Consider the following 27,371-nt stretch of genomic DNA (forward strand, 5'->3'; position numbering starts at 1 on the left):
GATTTTATGGGGTTTTTTGTGGGGTTTTTGTAGGGTTTTTTGTGGGTTTTTTTGGGATTTTTATGGATTCAGGAGGGATTTTATGGGATTTTTCTGGTTTTATGGGGTTTTTATGGGGTTTTTTTATGGGATTTTTATGGGGTTTTTATGGGATTTTTGGGATTTTTGTGGATTGAGGAGGGATTTTGATGGCTTTATGGGTTTTTTTCTGTTTTTTATGGGATTTTTCTGGGGTTTTTGTGGGTTTTTTTTTGGGATTTTTATGGATTCAGGAGGGATTTTATGGGATTTTTCTGGTTTTTATGGGTTTTTTATGGGGTGGTTTGGGGGGTTTTTTGTGGATTTTTATAGGTTTTTCATGGTTTTTATGGGGTTTTTTTGGGATTTTTATGGGGTTTTTTTATGGGATTTTTTCAGTTTTTGGGTTCTGGCTCTCCCCGAGTCCGTTTTTGGGGTGGTTTTTGGGGTTTTTGGGGCTCACCACGTCGCTCTTGGTGGTGTAGACGCGCTCAGCCCGGCTCCCATTGGGGATTTTATGGGATTTTTATGGGGGTTTTTTTGGGATTTTTGTGGATTTAGAAGGGAATTTATGGGATTTTTATGATTCTATGGGGATTTTATGGGGTTTTTGTGGGGTTTTTGTAGGGTTTTTGTGGGTTTTTTTTGGGATTTTTATGGATTCAGGAGGGATTTTATGGGATTTTTCTGGTTTTTATGGGGTTTTTATGGGGTTTTTATGGGATTTTTATGGGGTTTTTATGGGATTTTTGGGATTTTTGTGGATTGAGGAGGGGATTTTGATGGCTTTATGGGTTTTTTCTGTTTTTTATGGGATTTTTCTGGGGTTTTTGTGGGTTTTTTTTGGGATTTTTATGGATTCAGGAGGGATTTTATGGGATTTTTCTGGTTTTATGGGGTTTTTATGGGGTGGTTTGGGGGTTTTTGTGGATTTTTATAGGTTTTTCATGGTTTTTATGGGGTTTTTTGGGATTTTTATGGGGTTTTTTATGGGATTTTTTCAGTTTTTGGGTTCTGGCTCTCCCCGAGTCCGTTTTTTGGGGTGGTTTTTGGGGTTTTTGGGGCTCACCACGTCGCTCTTGGTGGTGTAGACGCGCTCAGCCAGGCTCTCCAGGGCCACCCACTTGACGGGGACGGGGGCGCCGCGGCCCTGCCGGTAATACTGGAGCCGCCGACCTGCTTGGAGAGCCCGAAATCGGCCACGCGCACCCGGAGCCGCTCGTCCAGCCTGGGGACACGGGAACAGGGTCACCCCGAGCCCCAAAATCCCAAAAAATCCCCAAAAGCCAAAAAACCCCAAATCCCAAAATCCCAAAAAATCCCCAAAACCCAAAAACCCCAAATCCCAAAATCCCAAAAAATCCCCAAAACCCAAAAACCCCAAATCACAAAATCCCAAAATCCCCAAAACCCAAAAACCCCAAATCCCAAAATCCCAAAAAATCCCCAAAACCCAAAAACCCCAAATCCCAAAATCGCCAAACCTCAAAAAACCCAAGTCCCAATCCCCAAAAATCCCCAAACCACATAAACCCCAAATCCCCAAATCCTGAAACCCCCAAAACCCCAAACCCTAAATCCTAAATCCCCAAAAACCCCAAATCCCAAAAACCCCAAAAATCCCCAAACCCCAAATCCCAAAAATCCCCAAATCCCAAATCCCCCAAATCCCCAAATCCCAAAATCCCCAAATCCCAAATCCCCAAAAACCCTAAATCCTAAATCCCCAAATCCCAAACCCCAAATCCCCAAAAACCCTAAAACCCCAAATCCCAAAAATCCCCAAATCCCAAATACCCAAAAACCCTAAATCCTAAATCCCCAAAAACCCCAAATCCCAAATCCCGAAATCGGCCACGCGCACCCGGAGCCGCTCGTCCAGCCTGGGGACACGGGAACAGGGTCACCCCGAGCCCCAAAATCCCAAAAAATCCCCAAAACCCAAAAACCCCAAATCCCAAAATCCCAAAAAATCCCCAAAACCCCAAAACCCCAAATCCCAAAATCCCCAGAAATCCCGAAACCCCAAAACCCCAAACCCCAAATCCTAAATCCCCAAAAACCCCAAATCACAAAAGCCCCAAAAATCCCCCAAACCCAAAAACCCCAAATCCCCAAAAATCCTTAAAAACCCAAATCCCCAAAAAACCCAAATCACAAAATCCCAAATCCCCAAAAAACCCAAATCCCAAATCCCCAAATCCCCAAAAACCCAAATCCCAAAATCCCAACCCCCCAAATCCCAAATCCCAAAATCCCAAACCCCCAAATCCCCAAAAACCCAAAACCCAAAATCCCAAATCCCAAAAATCCCCAAATCCCCAAAAACCCAAATCCCAAAATTCCAAATCCCAAAATCCCAAACCCCCAAATCCCCAAATCCCCCAAAACCCAATTCCCAAAATCGCAAACCCCCAAAATCCCCAAAAACCCAAATCCCAAAATCGCAAACCCCCAAATCCCCAAAAACCCAAATCCCAAAATTCCAAATCCCAAAATCCCAAACCCCCAAATCCCCAAACCCCCAAATCCTAAAATCCCATATCCCCAAATTCCCAAAAACCCAAATCCCAAATCCCCAAATCCCAATATCCCAAAGTCCCCAAATCCCAAATCCCCAAAATCCCCAAACGTCTCCCAGTGTCCCCAGTGTCCCCCTCAGTGTCCTCAATGTCCCCAATGTCCCCAATCCCCCCCAATGTCCCAAATCCCCCCAGTGTCCCCAATGTCCCCAATCCCCCCAATGTCCCCAGTGTCCCCAATGTCCCCCATGTCCCCACTGTCCCCAGTGTCCCCAATGATGTCCCCAATCCCCCCAATGTCCCCGATGTCCCCGCTGTCCCCAATCCCCCCGGTGTCCGGGTGTCCCCGGTGTCCCCCGAGTGTCCCCAATCCCCCCGGTGTCCCCGGTGTCCCCAATCCCCCCCGGTGTCCCGGGTGTCCCCGGTGTCCCCCGAGTGTCCCCAATCCCCCCCGGTGTCCCCGGTGTCCCCAATCCCCCCGGTGTCCCCGCTGTCCCCAGTGTCCCCGGTGTCCCGGTGTCCCCCGGTGTCCCCAATCCCCCCGGTGTCCCCGTGTCCCCGGTGTCCCCAATCCCCCCGGTGTCCCCGGTGTCCCCAATCCCCCCGGTGTCCTCGGTGTCCCGGTGTCCCCCGGTGTCCCCAATCCCCCCGGTGTCCCCCTGGTGTCCCCAATCCCCCCGGTGTCCCGGTGTCCCCGGTGTCCCCGCTGTCCCCCGGTGTCCCCCGGTGTCCCCAATCCCCCCGGTGTCCCCCAATCCCCCTGGTGTCCCCGGTGTCCCCGGTGTCCCCCGGTGTCCCCCGGTGTCCCCAATCCCCCCGAGTGTCCCCACTGTCCCCGCTGTCCCCAGTGTCCCCGGTGTCCCCAATGTCCCCAGTGTCCCCGCTGTCCCCGGTGTCCCCGCTGTCCCCGGTGTCCCCAATCCCCCCGGTGTCCTGGTGTCCCCGGTGTCCCCAGTGTCCCCCGAGTGTCCCCAATCCACCCCGGTGTCCCCGGTGTCCCCCCCGGTGTCCCGGTGTCCCCGGTGTCCCCGGTGTCCCCAATCCCCCGGTGTCCCCTGGTGTCCCCCAATCCCCCGGTGTCCCGGGTGTCCCCGCTGTCCCCGCTGTCCCCGGTGTCCCCCGGTGTCCCCCGAGTGTCCCCAATCCCCCCGAGTGTCCCCAATCCCCCTGGTGTCCCCAATCCCCCCGGTGTCCCCCGAGTGTCCCCAATCCCCCCGCTGTCCCCGGTGTCCCGGTGTCCCCGGTGTCCCCAATCCCCCCGCTGTCCCCGGTGTCCCCAATCCCCCCCAGTGTCCCCAGTGTCCCGGTGTCCCCGTTGTCCCCGGTGTCCCGCTGTCCCCGGTGTCCCCAATCCCCCCGGTGTCCCCGGTGTCCCTGGTGTCCCCGCTGTCCCGGTGTCCCCAATCCCCCCGGTGTCCCCGGTGTCCCCAATGTCCCTGCTGTCCCCGATGTCCCCAATCCCCCAATCCCCCCGGTGTCCCCAATCCCCCCAGTGTCCCCGGTGTCCCCGGTGTCCCCGGTGTCCCCAATCCCCCCGGTGTCCCCAATCCCCCCGGTGTCCCCCGGTGTCCCCGGTGTCCCCGTGTCCCCCAATACCCCCCGGTGTCCCCGCTGTCCCGGTGTCCCCGGTGTCCCCGGTGTCCCCAATCCCCCCGGTGTCCCCGGTGTCCCCCGGTGTCCCCGGTGTCCCCGCTGTCCCCCGTTGTCCCGGTGTACCGCTGTCCCCGGTGTCCCCAATCCCCCCCGGTGTCCCCGCTGTCCCCGGTGTCCCCGGTGTCCCCGGTGTCCCCGCTGTCCCCGTTGTCCCGGTGTACCGCTGTCCCCGGTGTCCCCAATCCCCCCGGTGTCCCCCGCTGTCCCCGGTGTCCCCAGTGTCCCCGCTGTCCCCACTGTCCCCGGTGTCCCCAATCCCCCCGGTGTCCCCAATGTCCCCACTGTCCCCAGTGTCCCCAATCCCCCCGGTGTCCCCAATCCCCCCGGTGTCCCCGGTGTCCCGGTGTCCCAATCCCCCCCGGTGTCCCCGGTGTCCCCGCTGTCCCCGGTGTCCCCGCTGTCCCCGGTGTCCCGGTGTCCCCAATCCCCCCGGTGTCCCCGGTGTCCCCGCTGTCCCCGGTGTCCCCGCTGTCCCCCGGTGTCCCGGTGTCCCCGGTGTCCCCAATCCCCCTGGTGTCCCCGCTGTCCCCCGGTGTCCCGGTGTCCCCCGGTGTCCCCAATCCCCCCTGTGTCCCCAATCCCCCCGGTGTCCCCAATCCCCCCGGTGTCCCCAATCCCCCCGGTGTCCCGGTGCCCCGGTGTCCCGGTGTCCCCGGTGTCCCCACATGCAGTTCCGCGCCGCCAGGTCTCGGTGCACGAAGTTCCTCTGGCTCAGGTAACTCATCCCCGGCCGCGATGTCGGCCATGAAACCCAGCAGCGTGCGGGGGGACAGCGCCTGGGGACAGTCCCAAAAATGCCCCAAAATATCCCAAAAAATCCCCGAAAAGCCCAAATAAATCCCAAAAAATCCCTGAAAAAATCCTCCCAAAGTCCCTGAAAAAATCCCCAAAAACATCCCAAAAAATCCCCCAAAAAATGCCCAAAAATCCCAAAAAATCCCTGAAAAAATCCCTGAAAAATCCCAAAAAAATCGCCCAAAAATCCCCAAAAATCCCAAATAAATCCCGGAAAAAATTCCGGAAAAAATCCCTGAAAAAATTCCCAAAAATCCCCGAAAATCCCAAATAAATCCCAAAAAAATCCCTGAAAAAATCCCCCAAAATCCTCAAAAAAATCCCCGAAAATCCCAAATAAATCCCAAATAAATCCCTGAAAAAATCCCCCCAAAGTCCCTGAAAAAATCCCCAAAAACATCCCAAAAAAATCCCCAAAAAATCCCCAAAAAATGCCCAAAAATCCCAAAAAATCCCCAAAAAATCCCAAATAAATCCCTGAAAAAATCCCCCCAAAGTCCCTGAAAAAATCCCCAAAAACATCCCAAAAAATCCCCAAAAAATCCCAAAAAAATCCCCCCAAAAATACCTGAAAAATCCCCAAAAAATCCCTGAAAAAATCCCCCAAAAAATCCCCAAAAAATCCCCAAAAATTCCAATAAAATCCCAAAAAATCCCCAAAGGCGGGCAGGGGACAGCGCCTGGGGACAGCGGGGACGGCGCGGGGACGGTCCCCAAATGCCCCAAAATATCCCAAAAAATCCCTGAAAAGCCCAAAAAAAATCCCTGAAAAAATCCCTGAAAAATCCCCCAAAATCCCGAAAAAATCCCCAAAAACATCCCAAAAAATCCCCAAAAAATGCCCAAAAATCCCAAAAAATCCCCGAAAAAATCCCCGAAAAAATCCCCAAAAAATCCGCAAAAAATCCCCAAAAAATCCTCAAAATATCCCAAAAAATCCCTGAAAAAATCCCTGAAAAATCCCAAAAAATCGCCCAAAAAATCCCCAAAAATCCCAAATAAATCCCGGAAAAAATCCCGGAAAAAATCCCTGAAAAAATCCCCAAAAATCCCCAAATAAATCCCAAAAAAATCCCAAAAAATCCCGAAAAATCCCCAAAAAATCCCCAGAAAATGCCCAAAAATCCCAAATAAATCCCTGAAAATATCCCTGAAAAAATCCCCAAAAATCCCCCAAAATCCCCCAAAAATCCTCAAAATATCCCAAAAAATCCCTGAAAAAATCCCCCAAAATCCTAAAAAAAATCCCCAAAAAAATCCCTGAAAAAATCCCTGAAAAATCCCAAAAAATCCCATAAAAATCCCCAAAAAAATCCCAAAAAATCCCCCAAAATCCCATAAAAATCCCATAAAAATCCCATAAAAATCCCATTAAAATCCCATTAAAATCCTACAAAAATCCCATAAAAATCCCATAAAAATCCCATCAAAATCCCATAAAAATCCCCCCAAATTCCCATAAAAATCCCATAAAACACCCAAAAAATCCCATTAAAATCCATTAATTCTGCCCAATTAATCCCTTAAAAATACAAATAATCCCTTTAAAATCTGCCAAAAAATCCCCAAAAATCCCAAATAAATCCCCAAAAAATCCTCAAAATATCCCAAAAAAATCCCCAACAAAATTCCCGAAAAAATCCCCGAAAAATTCCCATAAAATCCCCAAAAAATCCCTGAAAAAAATCCCAGAAAAAATCCCCAAAAATCCCAAAAAATCCCATTAAAATCACAAAAAAATCCCAAAAAATCCCATAAAAATCCCACAAAAATCCCAAAAAAATCCCACAAAAATCCCCAAAAGATCCCCCAAAAATCCCCCCAAAATCCCTCAAAAAATCCCATAAAAATCCCATAAAAATTCCTGTAAAAATCCCATAAAAATCCCCCCAAAATCCCAAAAAAATCCCATTAAAATCCCATAAAAATCCCATAAAAATCCCATAAAAATCCCATTAAAATCCAATTTTAAAATCCCATTAAAATCCCATAAAAATCCCATAAAAATTCCTGTAAAAATCCCATAAAAATCCCCCCAAAATCCCATTAAAATCCCATTAAAATCCCATTAAAATCCCATAAAAATTCAATTAAAATCCCATTAAAATCCTACAAAAATCCCATCAAAATCCCATTAAAATCCCATAAAAATCCCATTAAAATCCCATGAATTCCCGGGGATTTTCCGGGAATTTTATGGGGATTTCTGGGGGATTTTTTGGGATTTTAATGGGATTTTTGGGGGATTTTAATGAGATTTTTGGGGGATTTTTGGGGGATTTTTGTAGGGTTTTAATGTGATTTTAATGGGATTTTTGGGGATTTTTGGGGGATTTTTGTAGGAATTTAATGGGATTTTTTTGTGATTTTTATGGGATTTTTGTGGGATTTTTGTGGGATTTTATGGGATTTTTTGGGATTTTTTGGGATTTTTTTGTGATTTTTATGGGTTTTTTTTGTGATTTTTATGGGATTTTTGTGGGATTTTTATGGAATTATTTGTATAGATTTTTATGTGGGTTTTTTGTGATTTTTATGGGATTTTTATGGATTTTTTGGGGATTTTTTTGGGATTTTTATGGGATTTTTGTAGGATTTTAATGGGATTTTTATGGGATTTTTATGGGATTTTTGTAGGATTTTAATGGGATTTTATGGGAATTTTATGGGATTTTTTGGGTAGATTGCAATGTGATTTTTATGGGATTTTTTGGTGATTTTTTGGTGATTTTAATGGGATTTTTGTGGTATTTTTATGGGATTTTTGGGGGATTTTAATGCGATTTTTATGGGATTTTTTGGGATTTTTTTGTGATTTTTATGGGATTTTTTGGGATTTTTATGGGATTTTAATGGGATTTTAATGGGATTTTTATGGGATTTTATGGGATTTTTATGGGATTATTTGGGTGGATAGTAATGTGATTTTTTGGCGATTTTTATGGGATTTTTATGGGATTTTTGGGGGATTTTTATGGGATTTTTGGGGGATTTTTTTGTGATTTTTATGGGATTTTTGGGGGGAATTTTATGAGATTTTTATGGGATTTTTATGGGATTTTTTGGGATTTTTTTGTGATTTTTATGGGATTTTTGGGGATTTTTGGGGTTATTCCAGGCCGGTATTTGGGGGGATTTTTGGGGTCATTCCAGGTTATTTTTGGGGTTATTTCAGGTTATTTTTGGGGTTATTCCAGGTTATTTTTGGGGTTTTTTGGGGGATTTTTGGGGTCATTCCAGGTTATTTTTGGGGTTTTTTTGGGGGGTTTCTCACCGTGGGGGGGTCCCCGAGGCGGGCGCAGAGCAGGAAGCTCCAGGGGCACCAAATTTGGGATTTTTATGGGATTTTAATGGGATTTTTATGGGATTTTAATGGGATTTTTATGGGATTTTATGGGATTTTTATGGGATTTTTGGGGGATTTTTATGAGATTTTATGGGATTTTTATGGGATTTTTATGGGATTTTTAGGGGATTTTTATGAGATTTTTATGGGATTTTATGGGATTTTTATGGGATTTTTGGGGGATTTTTATGAGATTTTTATGGGATTTTTATGGGATTTTTATGAGATTTTTGGGGGATTTTTATGGGATTTTTATGCAATTTTTTGGGGATTTTTATGGGATTTTTTGTGATTTTAATGCGATTTTTATGGGATTTTTTTGGGATTTTTTTTCTGATTTTTATGGGATTTTTTGGGGATTTTTTTTCTGATTTTTATGGGATTTTTTCGGATTTTTACAGGAATTTTTATGGGATTTTTTTGTGATTTTTATGGGATTTTTTGGGATTTTTATGGGATTTTTTGGGGGATTTTAATGCGATTTTTTATGGGATTTTTATGCGATTTTTATGGGATTTTTTGGGATTTTTTTTGTGATTTTTATGGGATTTTTGGGGTTATTCCAGGTTATTTTTGGGGTTATTTCAGGTTATTTTTGGGGTTATTTCAGGTTATTTTTGGGGTTATTTTGGGGGATTTTTGGGGTTATTTTGGGGGATTTTTGGGGTTATTCCAGGTTATTTTTGGGGTTATTTTGGGGGATTTTTGGGGTTATTTCAGGTTATTTTTGGGGTTATTTCAGGTTATTTTTGGGGTTATTTCAGGTTATTTTTGGGGTTATTTTGGGTTATTTTTGGGGTCATTCCAGGTTATTTTTGGGGTTTTTTCGGGGGGTTTCTCACCGTGGGGGGGTCCCCGAGGCGGGCGCAGAGCAGGAAGCTCCAGGGGCCCCAAATTTGGGATTTTTATGGGATTTTTATGGGATTTTTATGGGATTTTAATGGGATTTTAATGGGATTTTTATGGGATTATTTGTTTAGATTTTTATGTAGTTTTTTTTGTGATTTTTATGGGGTTTTTATGGGATTTTTTGGGATTTTTTGGTGATTTTTATGGGATTTTTTGGGATTTTTTTGTGATTTTTTTGGGATTTTTTTGTGATTTTATGGGATTTTTGGGGTTATACCAGGCCGGTATTTGGGGGGATTTTTGGGGTCATTCCAGGGGATTTTTGGGTTTTTTTTGGGGGGTTTCTCACCGTGGGGGGGTCCCCGAGGCGGGCGCAGAGCAGGAAGCTCCAGGGGCACCAAATTTGGGATTTTTATGGGATTTTTATGGGATTTTTATGGGATTTTTTTGTGATTTTTATGGGATTTTTATGGGATTATTTGGGTAGATTGTAATGTGATTTTTTGGTGATTTTTATGGGATTTTTGTGGAATTTTAATGCGATTTTAATGGGATTTTTATGGGATTTTTTGGGATTTTTTTGTGATTTTCATGGGATTTTTTGGGATTTTTGGGGTTATACCAGGCCGGTATTTTGGGGGATTTTTGGGGTTATTCCAGGTTATTTTGGGGGATTTTTGGGGTTATTTCAGGTTATTTTCGGGGTCATTTCAGGTTATTTTTGGGGTTATTTTGGGGGATTTTTGGGGTCATTTCCGGTTATTTTTGGGGTTATTTTGGGGGATTTTTGGGGTTATTTCAGGTTATTTTTGGCGTTATTTTGGGGGATTTTTGGGGTCATTCCAGGTTATTTTTGGGTTTTTTTTGGGGGTTTCTCACCGTGGGGGGGTCCCCGAGGCGGGCGCAGAGCAGGAAGCTCCAGGGGCCCCAAATTTGGGATTTTTATGGGATTTTAATGGGATTTTTATGGGATTATTTGTTTAGATTTTTATGTAGGTTTTTTTGTGATTTTTATGGGATTTTTATGGGATTTTTTGGGATTTTTTTGTGATTTTTATGGGATTTTTATGGGTTTTTTTGGGATTTTTTTGTGATTTTTATGGGATTTTTTGGGATTTTTTTGTGATTTTCATGGGATTTTTTGGGATTTTTGGGGTTATTCAGGGCGGTATTTTGGGGGGATTTTTGGGGGGATTTTTTGGTTTTTTTGGGGGGTTTCTCACCGTGGGGGGGTCCCCGAGGCGGGCGCAGAGCAGGAAGCTCCTGGGGCCCCAAATTTGGGATTTTTATGGGATTTTTATGGGATTTTTATGGGATTTTTATGGGATTTTTATGGATTATTTGGGGGGATTTTTATGGGATTATTTGGGTAGATTGTAAAGTGATTTTTTTTTGTGATTTTTTGGTGATTTTTATGGGGTTTTTGTGGAATTTTAATGCGATTTTTATGGGATTTTTTGTGATTTTTTTGTGATTTTTATGGGATTTTTGGGGATTTTTGGGGTTATACCAGGCCGGTATTTTGGGGGATTTTTGGGGTCATTCCAGGGGATTTTTGGGGATGTTTTGGGGGGTTTCTCACCGTGGGGGGGTCCCCGAGGCGGGCGCAGAGCAGGAAGCTGTGCAGGTCGCCGTGGGCCATGAAGGGCAGCAGGACGATGGGGGCGGGGGGCGGCCCCTCCGAGCCCCCCCCCCCACGGCTGCAGGCACACTCCTGGGGGGGGGGGGGAGGGGCGGCCTCAGCCCCCGGACCCCCCCCTCCCCCACCCCCAATCCGGGGGGGCGGCACCCCGAAAATCCTGGACCCCCTCCCCAAATCTGGAGAAATGCCCTGCCAAAATTGGGGCTGCGAGCGCCCCAAAATTGGGGTCAGGACCACCCCAAAATTGAGACCCAGATCCCCCCAGAATTGGGGCTATGAGCACCCCGAAATTGCGACACGGACCCCCCAAAATTGGGGTGCACAGCCCCCAAATTGGGGTCAGGACCACCCCAAAATTGGGGCTACGAGCACCCCCGAAATTGGGGTGCAGAGCCCCCAAATGGGGGTCAGGACCACCCCAAAATTGGGGTCAAGACCCCCCCAAAATTGGACTCAGATCCCCCCAAAATTGAGACCCAGATCCCCCCAAAATTGGGGTCAAGACCACCCAAAAATTGGACTCAGATCCCCCCAAAATTGGGGTGCACAGCCCCCAAATGGGGGTCAGGACCACCCCCAAAATTGGGGCTACGAGCACCCCGAAATTGGGGTGCAGAGCACCCAAATGGGGGTCAGGACCACCCCAAAATTGAGACCCAGATCCCCCCAAAATTGGACTCAGATCCCCCCCAAATTGAGACCCAGATCCCCCCAAAATTGGGGCTACGAGCACCCCGAAATTGGGACACGGAGACCCCCCAAAATTGGGGTCAAGACCACCCCAAAATTGAGACCCAGACCCCCCAGAATTGGGGTCAGAACCCCCCAGAATTGAGACCCAGATCCCCCCAAAAATTGGACTCAGATCCCCCCCAAATTGAGACCCAGATCCCCCCAAAATTGGGGCTTACGAGCACCCCGAAATTGCGACACGGATCCCCCCGAAATTGGGGTGCACAGCCCCCAAATTGGGGTCAGGACCACCCCAAAATTGGGGCTACGAGCACCCCGAAATTGGGGTGCAGAGCCCCCAAATGGGGGTCAGGACCACCCCAAAATTGAGACCCAGATCCCCCCAAAATTGGACTCAGATCCCCCCAAAATTGGGGTCAGGACCCCCAAAATTGAGACCCAGATCCCCCCAGAATTGGGGTCAAGACCACCCCAAAATTGAGACCCAGATCCCCCCAAAATTGAGACCCAGATCCCCCCAAAATTGGGGCTACGAGCACCCCGAAATAGGACAACGGAGACCCCCAAAATTGGGGTCAAGACCACCCCAAAATTGAGACCCAGATCCCCTCAAAATTGGACTCAGATCCCCCCAAAATTGAGACCCTGATCCCCCCAAAATTGGACTCAGATCCCCCCAAAATTGGGGTCAGAACCCACCCAAAATTGAGACCCAGACCCCCCCAGAATTGGGGTCAAGACCACCCAAAAATGGGACACGGAGACCCCCAAAATTGGGGTGCACAGCCCCAAAATTGGGGTCAGGACCACCCCAAAACTGAGACCCAGATCCCCCCAAAATTGGGGTCAAGACCACCCCAAAATGGGACACGGATCCCCCCAAAATTGGGGTGCACAGCCCCCAAATGGGGGTCAGGACCACCCCAAAATTGGGGCTCAGAACGCCCCAAAATGGGACACAGATCCCCAAAATTTGGGGTGCAGAGCCTCAAAATTGATCCAAAGATCCCTCCAAAATTGGGGTCAGGACCCCCCCAAAATTGGGGCTTAGGACCTTCAAATTTGGGGCACGGATCCCCCCAAAATTGGGGTCAGGACCCCCCAAAATTGAGACCCAGATCCCCCCAAAATTGGGGTCAGAACCCCCCAAAATTGGGGTCAAGAACTCCCAAAATTGAGACCCGGACCCCCAAAATTGGGGTCAGAACCCCCCAAAATGGGACATGGATCCCCAAAAATTGGGGTGCAGAGTCCCAAAATTGGGGGCAGGACCACCCCAAAATTGGGGTCAAGACCTCCCAAAATTGAGACCCAGATCCCCCCAAAATTGGGGTCAGGACCCCCCAAAATTGGGGCTACGAGCACCCCGAAATTGGGACAACGGAGACCCCCAAAATTGGGGTCAGAACCCCCCAAAATTGAGACCCAGATCCCCCCAAAACTGGGCTCCGAACCCCCCAAAATTGGTGTCAGAACCCCCCAAAATTGAGACCCAGACCCCCCCAGAATTGGGGTCAAGACCACCCCAAAATGGGACACAGAGACCCCCAAAATTGGGGTGCACAGCCCCAAATGGGGGTCAGGACCACCCCAAAACTGAGACCCAGACCCCCCAAAATTGGGGTCAAGACCACCCCAAAATGGGACACGGATCCCCCCAAAATTGGGGTGCACAGCCCCCAAATGGGGGTCAGGACCACCCCAAAATTGGGGCTCAGAACGCCCCAAAATGGGACACAGATCCCCAAAATTTGGGGTGCAGAGCCCCAAAATTGATCCAAAGATCCCCCCAAAATTGGGGTCAGGACCTCCAAAATTTGGGGCAACGGATTCCCCCAAAATTTTGGGGTATTTTTGGGGTGATTTGGGATCATTTTTGGGGGTATTTTTGGGGTGATTTTTGGGGTATTTCTGGTGATTTGGGATTTTCTGGGGTGATTTTGGGGGTGATTTCTGGGATGATTTTTGGGGTGATTTTGGGGTATTTTTGGGGTGATTTTGGGGTATTTTTGGGGTGATTTTTGGGGTATTTCTGGCTGATTTGGGATTTTCTGGGGTGATTTTGGGGGTGATTTCTGGGATGATTTTTGGGGTGATTTCTGGGATGATTTTTGGGGTGATTTTGGGGTATTTCTGGGGTGATTTGGGGTAATTTGGGGGTGATTTGAGGTATTTTGGGGTGATTTCTGGGATGAATTTTGGGGTGATTTTGGGGTATTTCTGGGGTGATTTTTGGGATGATTTTTGGGGTGATTTGAGGTAGTTTGGGGGTGATTTCCGGGATAATTTTTGGGATGATTGTGGGGTATTTTTGGGGTGATTTTGGGGTAATTTGGGGTGATTTTGGGGTAATTTTGGGGTGATTTGCGGTAGTTTGGGGGTGATTTCCGGGATGATTTTTGGGATGATTGTGGGGTATTTTTGGGGTGATTTTGGGGTAATTTGGGGTGATTTGAGGTAGTTTGGGGGTGATTTCTGGAATGATTTTTGGGATGATTGTGGGGTATTTTTGGGGTGATTTTGGGGTATTTTTGGGGTGATTTGAGGTAGTTTGGGGGTGATTTCTGGGATGATTTTTGGGGTGATTTTGGGGTATTTCTGGGGTGATTTTGGGGTATTTTTGGGGTGATTTGAGGTAGTTTGGGGGTGATTTCTGGGATGATTTTTGGGGGGTGATTTTGGGGTATTTCTGGGGTGATTGTGGGGTATTTCTGGGGTGATTTTGGGGTAATTTGGGGGTGATTTGAGGTAGTTTGGGGGTGATTTCTGGGATGATTTTTGGGATGATTGTGGGGTATTTTTGGGGTGATTTTGGGGTATTTTTGGGGTGATTTGAGGTATTTTGGGGTGATTTCTGGGATGATTTTTGGGGTGATTTTGGGGTATTTTTGGGATGATTTGGGATCATTTTTGGGGGTGATTTTTGGGATGATTTTGGGGTATTTTTTGGGTGATTTGGGATCATTTTTGGGGGTATTTTTGGGGTGATTTTGGGGTATTTTGGGGGTGATTTTTGGGATGATTTTTGGGGTGATTTGAGGTAGTTTGGGGGTGATTTCTGGGATGATTTTTGGGGTGATTTTGGGTAATTTGGGGTGATTTGAGGTATTTTGGGGTGATTTCTGGGATGATTTTTGGGGTGATTTGGGGTATTTCTGGGGTGATTTTGGGGTAATTTGGGGTGATTTGAGGTAGTTTGGGGGTGATTTCTGGAATGATTTTTGGGATGATTGTGGGGTATTTTTGGGGTGATTTTGGGGTGATTTTGGGGTGATTTGAGGTAGTTTGGGGGTGATTTCTGGGATGATTTTTGGGGTGATTTTGGGGTATTTCTGGGGTGATTTTGGGGTAATTTGGGGGTGATTTGAGGTAGTTTGGAGTGATTTCTGGGATGAATTTTGGGGTGATTTTGGGGCGGTTTTGGGGTGATTTGAGGTAGTTTGGGGGTGATTTCTGGATTGATTTTTGGGATGATTTTGGGGTATTTCTGGGGTGATTTGGGGTAGTTTGTGGGTGATTTCTGGGATGATTTTTGCGGTGATTTTGGGGTATTTCTGGGGTGATTTTGGGGTAATTTGGTGGTGATTTGAGGTAGTTTGGGGGTGATTTCTGGGATGATTTTTGCGGTGATTTTGGGGTATTTCTGGGGTGATTTTGGGGTAATTTGGTGGTGATTTGAGGTAGTTTGGGGGTGATTTCTGGGATGATTTTTGGGGTGATTTTGGGGTATTTTTGGGGTGATTTGGGATCATTTTTGGGGGTATTTCTGGGGTGATTTTGGGGTAGTTTGGGGGTGATTTCTGGAATGATTTTTGGGGTGATTTTGGGGTATTTCTGGGGTGATTTTGGGGTAATTTGGGGGTGATTTGAGGTAGTTTGGAGTGATTTCTGGGATGAATTTTGCGGTGATTTTGGGGCGGTTTTGGGGTGATTTGAGGTAGTTTGGGGGTGATTTTTGGGATGATTTTTGGGGTGATTTTGGGGTAATTTGGGGGTGATTTGAGGTAGTTTGGGGGTGATTTCTGGGATGATTTTTGGGGTGATTTTGGGGTATTTCTGGGGTGATTTTGGGGTAATTTGGGGGTGATTTGAGGTATTTTGGGGTGATTTCTGGGGTGATTTTTGGGGTGATTTTGGGGTATTTCTGGGGTAATTTGGGGGTGATTTGAGGTAGTTTGGGGGTGATTTCTGGGATGATTTTTGGGATGATTGTGGGGTATTTTTGGGGTGATTTGGGGTAGTTTGGGGTGATTTCTGGGATGATTTTTGGGGTGATTGTGGTGTATTTTTGGGGTATTTTTTGGGATGATTGTGGGGTATTTCTGGGGTGATTTGAGGTAGTTTGGGGGTGATTTCTGGAATGATTTTTGGGGTGATTTTGGGGTATTTTTGGGGTGATTTTGGGGTAATTTGGGTGTGATTTCTGGGATGATTTTTGGGATGATTGTGGGGTATTTTTGGGGTGATTTTGGGGTATTTTTGGGTCATTTTGGGGTAATTTGGGGGTGATTTGAGGAATTTTGGGGGTGATTTCTGGGATGATTTTTGGGGGTGATTTTGGGGTATTTCTGGGGTGATTGTGGGGTATTTCTGGGGTGATTTTGGGGTAATTTGGGGGTGATTTGAGGTAGTTTGGGGGTGATTTCTGGGATGATTTTTGGGGTGATTTTGGGGTATTTTTGGGGTGATTTGGGGTATTTTTGGGGTGATTTGAGGTAGTTTGGGGGTGATTTCTGGGATGATTTTTGGGGTGATTTTGGGGTATTTTTTGGGTGATTTTGGGTAATTTGGGAGTGATTTTGGGGTATTTCTGGGGTGATTTCTGGGGTGATTTTGGGGTGATTTGAGGAAGTTTGGGGGTGATGTCTGGGATGATTTTTGGGGTGATTTCTGGGATGATTTTTGGGGTGATTTGGGGTATTTTTGGGGGTGATTTGAGGTAGTTTGGGGGTGATTTCTGGGATGATTTTTGGGGTGATTTTGGGGTATTTTTGGGGTGATTTGGGATCATTTTTGGGGGTATTTCTGGGGTGATTTTGGGGTAGTTTGGGGGTGATTTCTGGAATGATTTTTGGGGTGATTTTGGGGTATTTCTGGGGTGATTTTGGGGTAATTTGGGGGTGATTTGAGGTAGTTTGGAGTGATTTCTGGGATGAATTTTGCGGTGATTTTGGGGCGGTTTTGGGGTGATTTGAGGTAGTTTGGGGGTGATTTTTGGGATGATTTTTGGGGTGATTTTGGGGTAATTTGGGGGTGATTTGAGGTAGTTTGGGGGTGATTTCTGGGATGATTTTTGGGGTGATTTTGGGGTATTTCTGGGGTGATTTTGGGGTAATTTGGGGGTGATTTGAGGTAGTTTGGGGGTGATTTCTGGGATGATTTTTGGGGTGATTTTGGGGTATTTTTGGGGTGATTTGGGGTATTTTTGGGGTGATTTGAGGTAGTTTGGGGGTGATTTCTGGGATGATTTTTGGGGTGATTTTGGGGTATTTTTTGGGTGATTTTGGGGTAATTTGGGAGTGATTTTGGGGTATTTCTGGGGTGATTTCTGGGGTGATTTTGGGGTGATTTGAGGAAGTTTGGGGGTGATGTCTGGGATGATTTTTGGGGTGATTTCTGGGATGATTTTTGGGGTGATTTGGGGTATTTTTGGGGGTGATTTGAGGTAGTTTGGGGGTGATTTCTGGGATGATTTTTGCGGTGATTTTGGGGTATTTTTGGGGGTGATTTTGGGGTAATTTGGGGGTGATTTGAGGTAGTTTGGGGGTGATTTCTGGGATGATTTTTGGGGTGATTTTGGGGTATTTTTTGGGTGATTTTGGGGTAATTTGGGGGTGATTTTGGGGTATTTCTGGGGTGATTTTGGGGTATTTTTGGGGTGATTTGAGGTAGTTTGGGGGTGATTTCTGGGATGATTTTTGGGGTGATTTTGGGGTATTTTTGGGGGTGATTGTGGGGTATTTCTGGGGTGATTTTGGGGTAATTTGGGGGTGATTTGAGGAATTTTGGGGGTGATTTCTGGGATGATTTTGGGGTATTTTTGGGGTAATTTGGGAGTGATTTGAGGAATTTTGGGGGTGATTTCTGGGATGATTTTGGGGTATTTTTGGGGTGATTTGGGGTATTTCTGTGGTGATTTTGGGGTAATTTGGGGCGATCTGGGGGCTTTCTCACCGATCAGCTTCATGACGTTGGGGTGGTCGAACTCCTTCATGCACACGGCCTCGCTCAGGAAATCCTCGAGCTCCCCCCGCGAGCAGATGGCGACTTTTGGGGCGAATTCCGGCCGTTTGGGGAAATCTGGGCTGAGCTCAGGGTGTTCCGGGGGGTTGGGTTTCGGGGGGCGTTTTTTGGGGGCGTTTCCGGGGGGTTTGGGGTCTCACGTTTCATCGTCTTCACGGCCACGCGCAGCACGCCCGAGTCCTGGTGCAGCGTCCCCTCCACCACCGAGCCGAACTCGCCTTCGGGGGTCCCAACAGGGATTTTGGGGGGTCCCGAAGGAATTTTGGGGGGGGTGGGGGGGTCCCGAGGAGGTTTGGGGAGATCTGGGAGGAGCTTGAAGGGTTTTTGGGGGGGGGAATTTGGGGAGGTCTGGGGGGATTTGGGGTGTCCTGAGGGTTTTTTTTGGGGGATTTGGGGGATTCCTGAGGGGTTTTGGGGGGATTTGGGGAGGTTTGGGGGGATTTGGGGGGTCCTAAGGGGTTTTGGGGGGGATTTGGGGAGGTTTGGGGGGATTTGGGGGATCTGGGGAGGTTTGAGGGGATGTGGGGGATCCTGAGGGGTTTTTTGGGGGGATTTGGGGAGGTTTGGGGGGATGTGGGGGGTCCTGAGGGGTTTTTCTGGGGGGATTTGGGGAGGTGTTTTTGGGGGATTTGGGGGGTTCCTGAGGGGATTTTGGGGAGATTTGGGGAGGTTTTTTTGGGGGGATTTGGGGGATTCCTGAGGGGTTTTTTGGGGGGATTTGGGGAGGTATTTTTGGGGGATTTGGGGGGTCCTGAGGGGATTTTGGGGGGATCTGGGGAGGTTTGGGGGGATTTGGGGTGTACTGAGGGTTTCTTGGGGGGGATTTGGGGGATTCCTGAGGGGTTTTGGGGGGATCTGGGGAGGTCTGGGGGGATTTGGGGGGTCCTGAGGGGTTTTCTGGCGGGATCTGGGGAGGTTTGGGGGGATTTGAGAGATTTGGGGAGGTTTTTTGGGGGGATTTGGGGGATTCCTGAGGGGTTTTTTGGGGGGGATTTGGGGAGGTTTGGGGGGATTTGGGGGGTCCTGAGGGGTTTTTTGGGGGGGATTTGGGCTGATTTTTGGGGTGATTTTTGGGCTGATTTCAGGTGATTTCGGGTGATTTTTGGGCTGATTTCAGGTGATTTTGGGCTAATTTCCAGTTATTTTAGGTGATTTGGGGCTGATTTTGGGTTATTACAGTTGATTTCAGGTGATTTCAAATAATTCCAGGAGATTTTTTTTGTGATTTGGGCTGATCTCAGGTGATTCGTTTTGGGATTTTTTTATGATTTCAGGTGATTTTGGGGTGATTTGGGGCTAATTTCAAATTTTTTTTTCCATGATTTTGAGCTGATTTTGGCTGATTTCAGTTGATTTCGGGAGATTTTAGGCAATTTTTGGGTGAATTTGGGTGATTTTGGGGTGATTTGGGGTGATCTCGGATGATTTGGGATGATTTTGGGTGATTTGGGGTAATTTGGGGTGATTTGGTGTGATCTTGGGTAATTTGGGGTGATTTTGGGGTGATTTTGGGTGATCTCGGGTGATTTGGGGTAATTTGGGGTGATTTGGTGTGATCTTGGGAAATTTGGGGTGATTTTGGGGTGATTTGGGGTAATCTTGGATGATTTTGGGGTGATCTGGGGTGATTTAGGGTGATTTTGGGGTGATCTCGGGTGATTTTGGGGTGATCTGGGGTGATTTAGGGTGATTTTGGTGTGATTTGGGGTGATCTTGGATGATTTTGGGGTGATTTGGGGTGATTTTGGGTAATCTTGGGTGATTTTGGGGTAATTTGGGGTGATTTTGGGGTAATCTCGGGTAATTTAGGGGTGATTTGGGGTGATCTCGGGTGATTTTGGGTGATCTCGGGTAATTTTGGGGTGATCTCGGGTAATTTTGGGGTGATCTCGGGTGATTTTTGGGGTGATTTAGGGTGATTTGGGGTGATTTGGGGTGATTTGGGGTAATCTGGGGTGATTCGGGGTGATTTGGGGACCCACCCTGGCCCAGGGTCTTGCCCAGCGCCACGCGGTGCCGCTCCACCAGCACGTCCCGCAGCTTCTCCTTCAGCTCGGGGCTGATGCCCAGGCGGTTCACTGGGGACAAGGGGACAGCACTGGGGACATTGGGGACACTGGGGACAGCACTGGGGACACTGGGGACATCACTGGGGACAGCATCGGGGACATCACTGGGGACAAGGGGACATCACTGGGGACACTGGGGACACTGGGGACAGCACTGGGGACATTGGGGACACGGGGGACAAGGGGACATCACTGGGGACACTGGGGACACTGGGGACAGCACTGGGGACATTGGGGACACGGGGGACAAGGGGACAGCACTGGGGACACTGGGGACACTGGGGACACTGGGGACAAGGGGACATCACTGGGGACACTGGGGACATCACTGGGGACAGCACTGGGAACATTTGGGACACTGGGGACAGCATTGGGAACATTGGGGACAAGGGGACAGCACTGGGGACAGCATCGGGGACATCACTGGGGACAAGGGGACATCACTGGGGACAGCACTGGGGACACTGGGGACACTGGGGACATTGGGGACATTGGGAACACTGGGGGCATCACTGGGGACACTTGGCACACTGGGGACACTGGGGACATCACTGGGGACATTGGGGACATCACTGGGGACAGCACTGGGGACATCACTGGGGACATTGGGGACATCACTGGGGACAGCACTGGGGACAAGGGGACATCACTGGGGACACTGGGGACATCACTGGGGACACTGGGGACACTGGGGACATCACTGGGGACACTGGGGACACTGGGGACAGCACTGGGGACATTGGGGACACTGGGCACACTGGGCACACTGGGCACACTGGGGACATCTGGGGACCCAGGTGCCAGCGGTGGCCGCGGCGCCCCGGGGCGGTGTCCGAGCGGTCACTCACGCGTGGCCTGCGCTGACCGGCGGCCGTAGGAGCTGCGGACGCGGAAGCGAACGGCCGGAGCGAAGGCGGCCCTGGGGACAGCGCGGACGTCACCGCCGGGCCACCGCTACGGCCCCCACGGCCACTGTGGCCACTGTGGCCACCACGGCCTCCATGGCCACCGTGGCCACCACAGCCTCCATGGCCACCAAGGCCACCGTGGCCGCCACTGCCTCCACGGCCACCAAGGCCATCATGGCCACAAGGCCACCATGGCCACAAGGCCACCATGGCCACTGTGGCCACCATGGCGATCATGGCCGCCGTGGCTGCTGTGGCCACGGTGGCCACCATGGCCACTCCCATGGCTACCGCAGCCACCATGGCCAGCACCACGGTGTCACCATGGCACCGTGTCCACCAGGAGGGGCACTGGGGCACTGAGGTGACACAGGTGACACTGAAGTGACACTGAGGTGACACAGGTGACACACAGGTGACACAGGTGACACAGGTGACACACAGGTGACACAGGTGACACTGAAGTGACACTGAGGTGACACAGGTGACAGGTGACACAGGGTGACACAGGTGACACACAGGTGACACAGGTGACACAGGTGACACTGAGGTGACACAGGTGACACAGGTGACACACAGGTGACACAAGTGACACAGGTGACACACAGGTGACACAGGTGACCCTGAGGTGACACAGGTGACACACAGGTGACACACAGGTGACACTGAGGTGACACTGAGGTGACACAGGTGACACACAGGTGACACACAGGTGACACAGGGTGACACAGGCGACACAGGTGACACAGGGTGACACAGGTGACACTGAGGTGACACAGGTGACACTGAGGTGACACAGGTGACACTGAAGTGACACTGAGGTGACACAGGTGACACAGGTGACACAGGGTGACACAGGTGACACTGAAGTGACACTGAGGTGACACAGGTGACACAGGTGACACAGGGTGACACAGGTGACACACAGGTGACACAGGGTGACACAGGTGACACTGAGGTGACACAGGTGACACACAGGTGACACAGGGTGACACAGGTGACACTGAAGTGACACTGAGGTGACACAGGTGACACACAGGTGACACACAGGTGGCACACGGGTGACACAGGGTGACACAGGTGACACTGAGGTGACACAGGTGACACACAGGTGACACTGAGGTGACACAGGTGACACTGAGGTGACACAGGTGACACACAGGTGACACACAGGTGACACACAGGTGACACAGGTGACACAGGTGACACACAGGTGACACAGGGTGACACAGGTGACACTGAGGTGACACAGGTGACACAGGTGACACACAGGTGACACAGGTGACACACAGGTGACACAGGTGACACAAAGGTGAAGCACAGGTGACACAGGTGACACAGGTGGCACACAGGTGACACAGGTGACACAGGTGACTCACAGGTGACACAGGTGACACAGGTGACACACAGGTGAAGCACAGGTGACACTGAGGTGACACACAGGTGACACAGGTGACACAGGTGACACAGGGTGATACACAGGTGACACAGGTGTCACACAGGTGACACACAGGTGACACTGGTGACACAGGTGACACAGGTGACACTGAGGTGACACAGGTGACACAGGTGACACACAGGTGACACAGGTGATACTGAGGTGACACTGAGATGACACTGAAATGACACACAGGTGACACAGGTGACACACAGGTGACACAGGTGACACACAGGTGACACAGGTGACACACAGGTGAAGCACAGGTGACACAGGTGGCACACAGGTGACACAGGTGACACACAGGTGACACACAGGTGACACAGGTGACACACAGGTGACACTGAGGTGACACAGGTGACACAGGTGGCACACAGGTGACACAGGTGGCACACAGGTGACACTGAGGTGACACAGGTGACACACAGGTGAAGCACAGGTGACACAGGTGGCACACAGGTGACACAGGTGACACACAGGTGACACACAGGTGACACAGGTGACACACAGGTGACACTGAGGTGACACAGGTGACACAGGTGGCACACAGGTGACACAGGTGGCACACAGGTGACACTGAGGTGACACAGGTGACACACAGGTGAAGCACAGGTGACACAGGTGACACACAGGTGACACAGGTGGCACACAGGTGACACAGGTGACACACAGGTGACACAGGTGACACAGGTGACACACAGGTGGCACACAGGTGACACTGAGGTGACACAGGTGACACAGGTGACACACAGGTGACACAGGTGGCACACAGGTGACACAGGTGGCAGGGCTGTCCCCTCACCCGTAGCGCGTCTCCTTGTGGCGTCTCCGCGCCGCCAGCGCCACCAGGGCCACCAGGGCCAGCGTCCCCAAGGCCACCAGGGCCACCAGCAGCGGCCACCAGGCACCGGCCAGGAACGGCGACCGCACTGCGGGAGGGACGGCATCATCATCATCGTCATCGTCATCGTCATTGTCATCATCATCATCGGCATTGGCATCGGCATCATTGTCATCTTCATCGTCATTGTCATCGTCATCATCGTCACTGGCATCAGCATCATCGTCGTCATCATCGGCATCGGCATCATCGTCATCGTCATCGTCATCATCATCATCGTCATCACCGTCATCGTCATTGGCATCGGCGTCATCGGCGTCATTGTCATCGTCATCGTCATTGTCATCGTCATCATCATCATTGGTATTGGCATCATTGTCATCATCATCGTCATCATCGGCATTGGCATCGTCGTCATCGGCATTGTTGTCATCGTCATCATCATCATCATCGTCATCGTCATCGTCATTGTCACTGGCATTGGCATTGTTGTCATCGCCATCATCGGCATCAACATCGGCATTGGCGTCATTGTCAATGTCGTCATCGTCATCATCATCATCGTCATCGTCATTGGCATCGGCATCATCGTCATCGTTATTGTCATCATCGGCATCATTGTCATCATCATCGTCATCTTCATTGTCATCATCATCATCATTATCATCACAGTCATCGTAATTCCATCCCATCATCATCGTCATCGTCATCATTGTCACTGGCATTGGCATCGTTGTCATCGTCATCATCGGCATCAACATCGGCATTGGCGTCATTGTCAATGTCGTCATCGTCATCATCATCATCGTCATCATCATTGGCATCGGTATCATCGTCATCGTTATTGTCATCATCGGCATCATTGTCATCATCATCGTCATCTTCATTGTCATCATCATCATCATTATCATCACAGTCATCGTAATTCCATCCATCATCATCGTCATTGTCATCGTCATCATCGTCATCCTCATCCCATCCCATCATCATTATCATAATCGTCATCATCATCATCACCATCATCATCGTCACCATCGCCTTTGTCATTGCCATTGTCATCGTCATTCCATCCCATCATCGTCGTTGTCATCATCATCTTCGTCATCCCGTCATTGTCATCGACATTGTCATCATCATCGTCATCATCTTCATCCCATCCCATCCTGCTCATTGTCATCTTCATCCCATCCTCATCCCAACCCATCATCATCATCGTCATCCCCATCATCCCATCCCCATCATCACCATCATCATCACCACCGCCATTGTCATCATCTTCATCCCATCCATTCCATCACAATCCCATTGTCATCACCACCACCGTCATCATCATCATCTTCATCCCATCCCCATCATCCTCATCATCCTCTTCATCCCATCCCATCACAATCCCATCGCCATTGCCATCACCACCATCATCGTCATCTTCTTCATCCCATCCATTCCATCACAATCCCATCATCATCACCACCACCATCATCTTCATCCCATCCATCCCATCCCAACCCCATCATCATCACCTTCATCCCATCCCAATCCCATCATCATCATCCCATCCCCATCATCACCATCATCATCACTGCCACCGTCATCATCTTCATCCCATCCCATCCCACTGTCATCACCATCATCATCGTCATCCCATCCCCATCATCACCATCATCAGCATCTTCATCCCATCCATCCCATCCCCATCATCCTCATCCTCATCATCTTCATCCCATCCATTCCATCACAATCCCATCGCCATCACCACCACCATCATCATCATCATCATCGTCCCATCCCCATCATCATCTCCACCACCATCATCATCGTCATCATCTTCATCCCATCCCCATCATCACCATCATCATCACCACCACCATCGTCATTGTCGTCATCTTCATCCCGTCCATCCCATCCTAGCCCCATCATCATCATCTTCATCCCATCATCCCATCCCACCGTCATCACCATCATCATCGTCATCATCTTCATCCCATCCCCATCATCATCAGCAGCATCTTCATCCCATCCCCATCATCCTCATCATCTTCATCCCATCCCACCACAATCCCATTGCCATCACCACCACTATCATCGTCATCATCATCATCCCATCCCCATCATCATCACCACCACCATCATCATCATCGTCATCTTCATCCCATCCATCCCATCCCAACCCTATCATCATCATCTTCATCCCATCCCATCATCACCATCGTCATCACCACTGCCATCGTCATCGTCATCATCTTCATCCCATCCCCATCATCACCATCATCCTCATCATCTTCATCCCATCCATCCCATCCCCATCATCCTCCTCATCATCTTCATCCCGTCCATCCCATCACAATCCCATCGTCATCACCATCGTCATCATCATCATCTTCATCCCATCCATCCCATCCCAGCCCCATCATGATCATCTTCATCCTATCCCCATCATCACCATCACCACCACCACCATTGTCATCATCTTCATCCCATCCCATCCCATCACAATCCCATCGTCATCACCATCACCAGCATCATCGTCATCATCTTCATCCCGTCCCCATCATCATCATCATCATCATCACCCGTCCCCATCATCACCATCATCATCACCACCACCATCGTCATTGTCATCATCTTCATCCCGTCCATGCCATCCCAACCCCATCATCACCACCATCATCATCATCGTCATCATCTTCATCCCGTCCATCCCATCCCAGCCCCATCATCATCATCTTCATCCCATCCCATCCCACCGTCATCACCATCATCATCGTCATCATCTTCATCCCATCCCAACACAATCCCATTGCCATCACCACCACCATCATCGTCGTCATCATCATCACCACCGCCATCATCATCGTCATCATCTTCATCCCATCCATCCCATCCCAACCCCATCATCATCATCTTCATCCCATCCCACCACAATCCCATCGCCATCACCACCACCATCGTCATCATCATCATCTTCATCCCCTCCCCATCATCATCATCGTCCTCATCATCTTCATCCCATCCATCCCATCCCCATCATCCTCCTCATCATCTTCATCCCATCCCCATCATCACCATCATCATCGTCATCATCTTCATCCCATCCCAACACAATCCCATTGCCATCACCACCACCATCATCGTCGTCATCATCATCACCACCGCCATCATCATCGTCATCATCTTCATCCCATCCATCCCATCCCAACCCCATCATCATCATCTTCATCCCATCCCACCACAATCCCATCGCCATCACCACCACCATCGTCATCATCATCATCTTCATCCCCTCCCCATCATCATCATCGTCCTCATCATCTTCATCCCATCCATCCCATCCCCATCATCCTCCTCATCATCTTCATCCCATCCCCATCATCACCATCATCATCAGCACCACCGTCATCGTCGTCATCTTAATCCCGTCCATCCCATCCGAGCCCCATCATCATCATCATCATCATCTTCATCCTCATCATCTTCATCCCATCCCATCACAATCCCATTGTCATCACCATCACCATCATCATCGTCATCATCTTCATCCCATCCCCATCATCACCATCATCATCACCACCATCATCGTCATCGTCGTCATCTTCATTCCGTCCATCCCATCCCAACCCCATCATCATCATCATCTTCATCCCGCCCCATCCCATCACAATCCCGTCATCATCACCACCGTCATCGTCATCATCTTCATCCCATCTCCACCATCATCATCATCATCTTCATCCCATCCCATCCCGTCCCCATCATCATCATCTTCATCCCATCCCATCCCATCCCATCCTGTCCCCATCATCATCATCTTCATCCTCATCATCATCTTCATCCCGCCCCATCCCATCCCGTCCCCATCATCATCATCATCTTCATCCTCATCATCATCTTCATCCCGCCCCATCCCATCCTGTCCCCATCATCATCATCTTCATCCTCATAGTCATCTTCATCCCGCCCCATCCCATCCCATCCCATCCCATCCCAATCCCGTCATCATCACCATCGTCATCGTCATCTTCATCCCATCCCCACCATCATCATCATCATCCCATCCCGTCCCCATTATCATCATCTTCATCCTCATCATCATCTTCATCCCGTCCCCATCATCATCCCCACCATCGTCACCACCATCATCTTCATCCCTCCCGTCCCCTCCCCACCACCCCCCATCTTCCTCCCCCTCCTCCTCCTCACCCAGCTGTGTCTCCAGCGGGGCCTCGGCAGCTGTGGGGACACCGGCACGGGGATTTTGGGACGCCGGGGACATTTGGGGGGACATCGGGGATTTGGGGACGTTGGGGACGTCGGGGACGTTGGGAATTTGGGGGGATTTGGGGACGTCGGGGATGTC

At 49.3% G+C, this 27,371-nt stretch overlaps 1 protein-coding gene across 1 annotated transcript; it reads right to left on the reverse strand.

Moving 5' to 3' along the window:
* Positions 1-1,061: 1,061 nt before the first annotated feature.
* Positions 1,062-27,299, reverse strand: LOC137465707 (tyrosine-protein kinase receptor UFO-like). Its single transcript, XM_068177755.1, has 9 exons — positions 27,215-27,299; positions 22,979-23,105; positions 20,679-20,749; positions 19,744-19,839; positions 17,902-17,979; positions 17,693-17,785; positions 10,766-10,897; positions 4,859-4,969; positions 1,062-1,246 (listed from the first exon to the last, which is right to left on the reverse strand). The coding sequence occupies exons 1-8, from the start codon at positions 27,297-27,299 to the stop codon at positions 4,914-4,916; spliced, it is 738 nt and encodes a 245-aa protein (XP_068033856.1). The 3' UTR covers positions 1,062-1,246; positions 4,859-4,913.
* Positions 27,300-27,371: the final 72 nt, after the last annotated feature.

This window comes from Anomalospiza imberbis, unplaced genomic scaffold (assembly GCF_031753505.1).
Source record: "Anomalospiza imberbis isolate Cuckoo-Finch-1a 21T00152 unplaced genomic scaffold, ASM3175350v1 scaffold_1030, whole genome shotgun sequence".
Lineage (NCBI taxonomy): Eukaryota > Metazoa > Chordata > Aves > Passeriformes > Viduidae > Anomalospiza > Anomalospiza imberbis.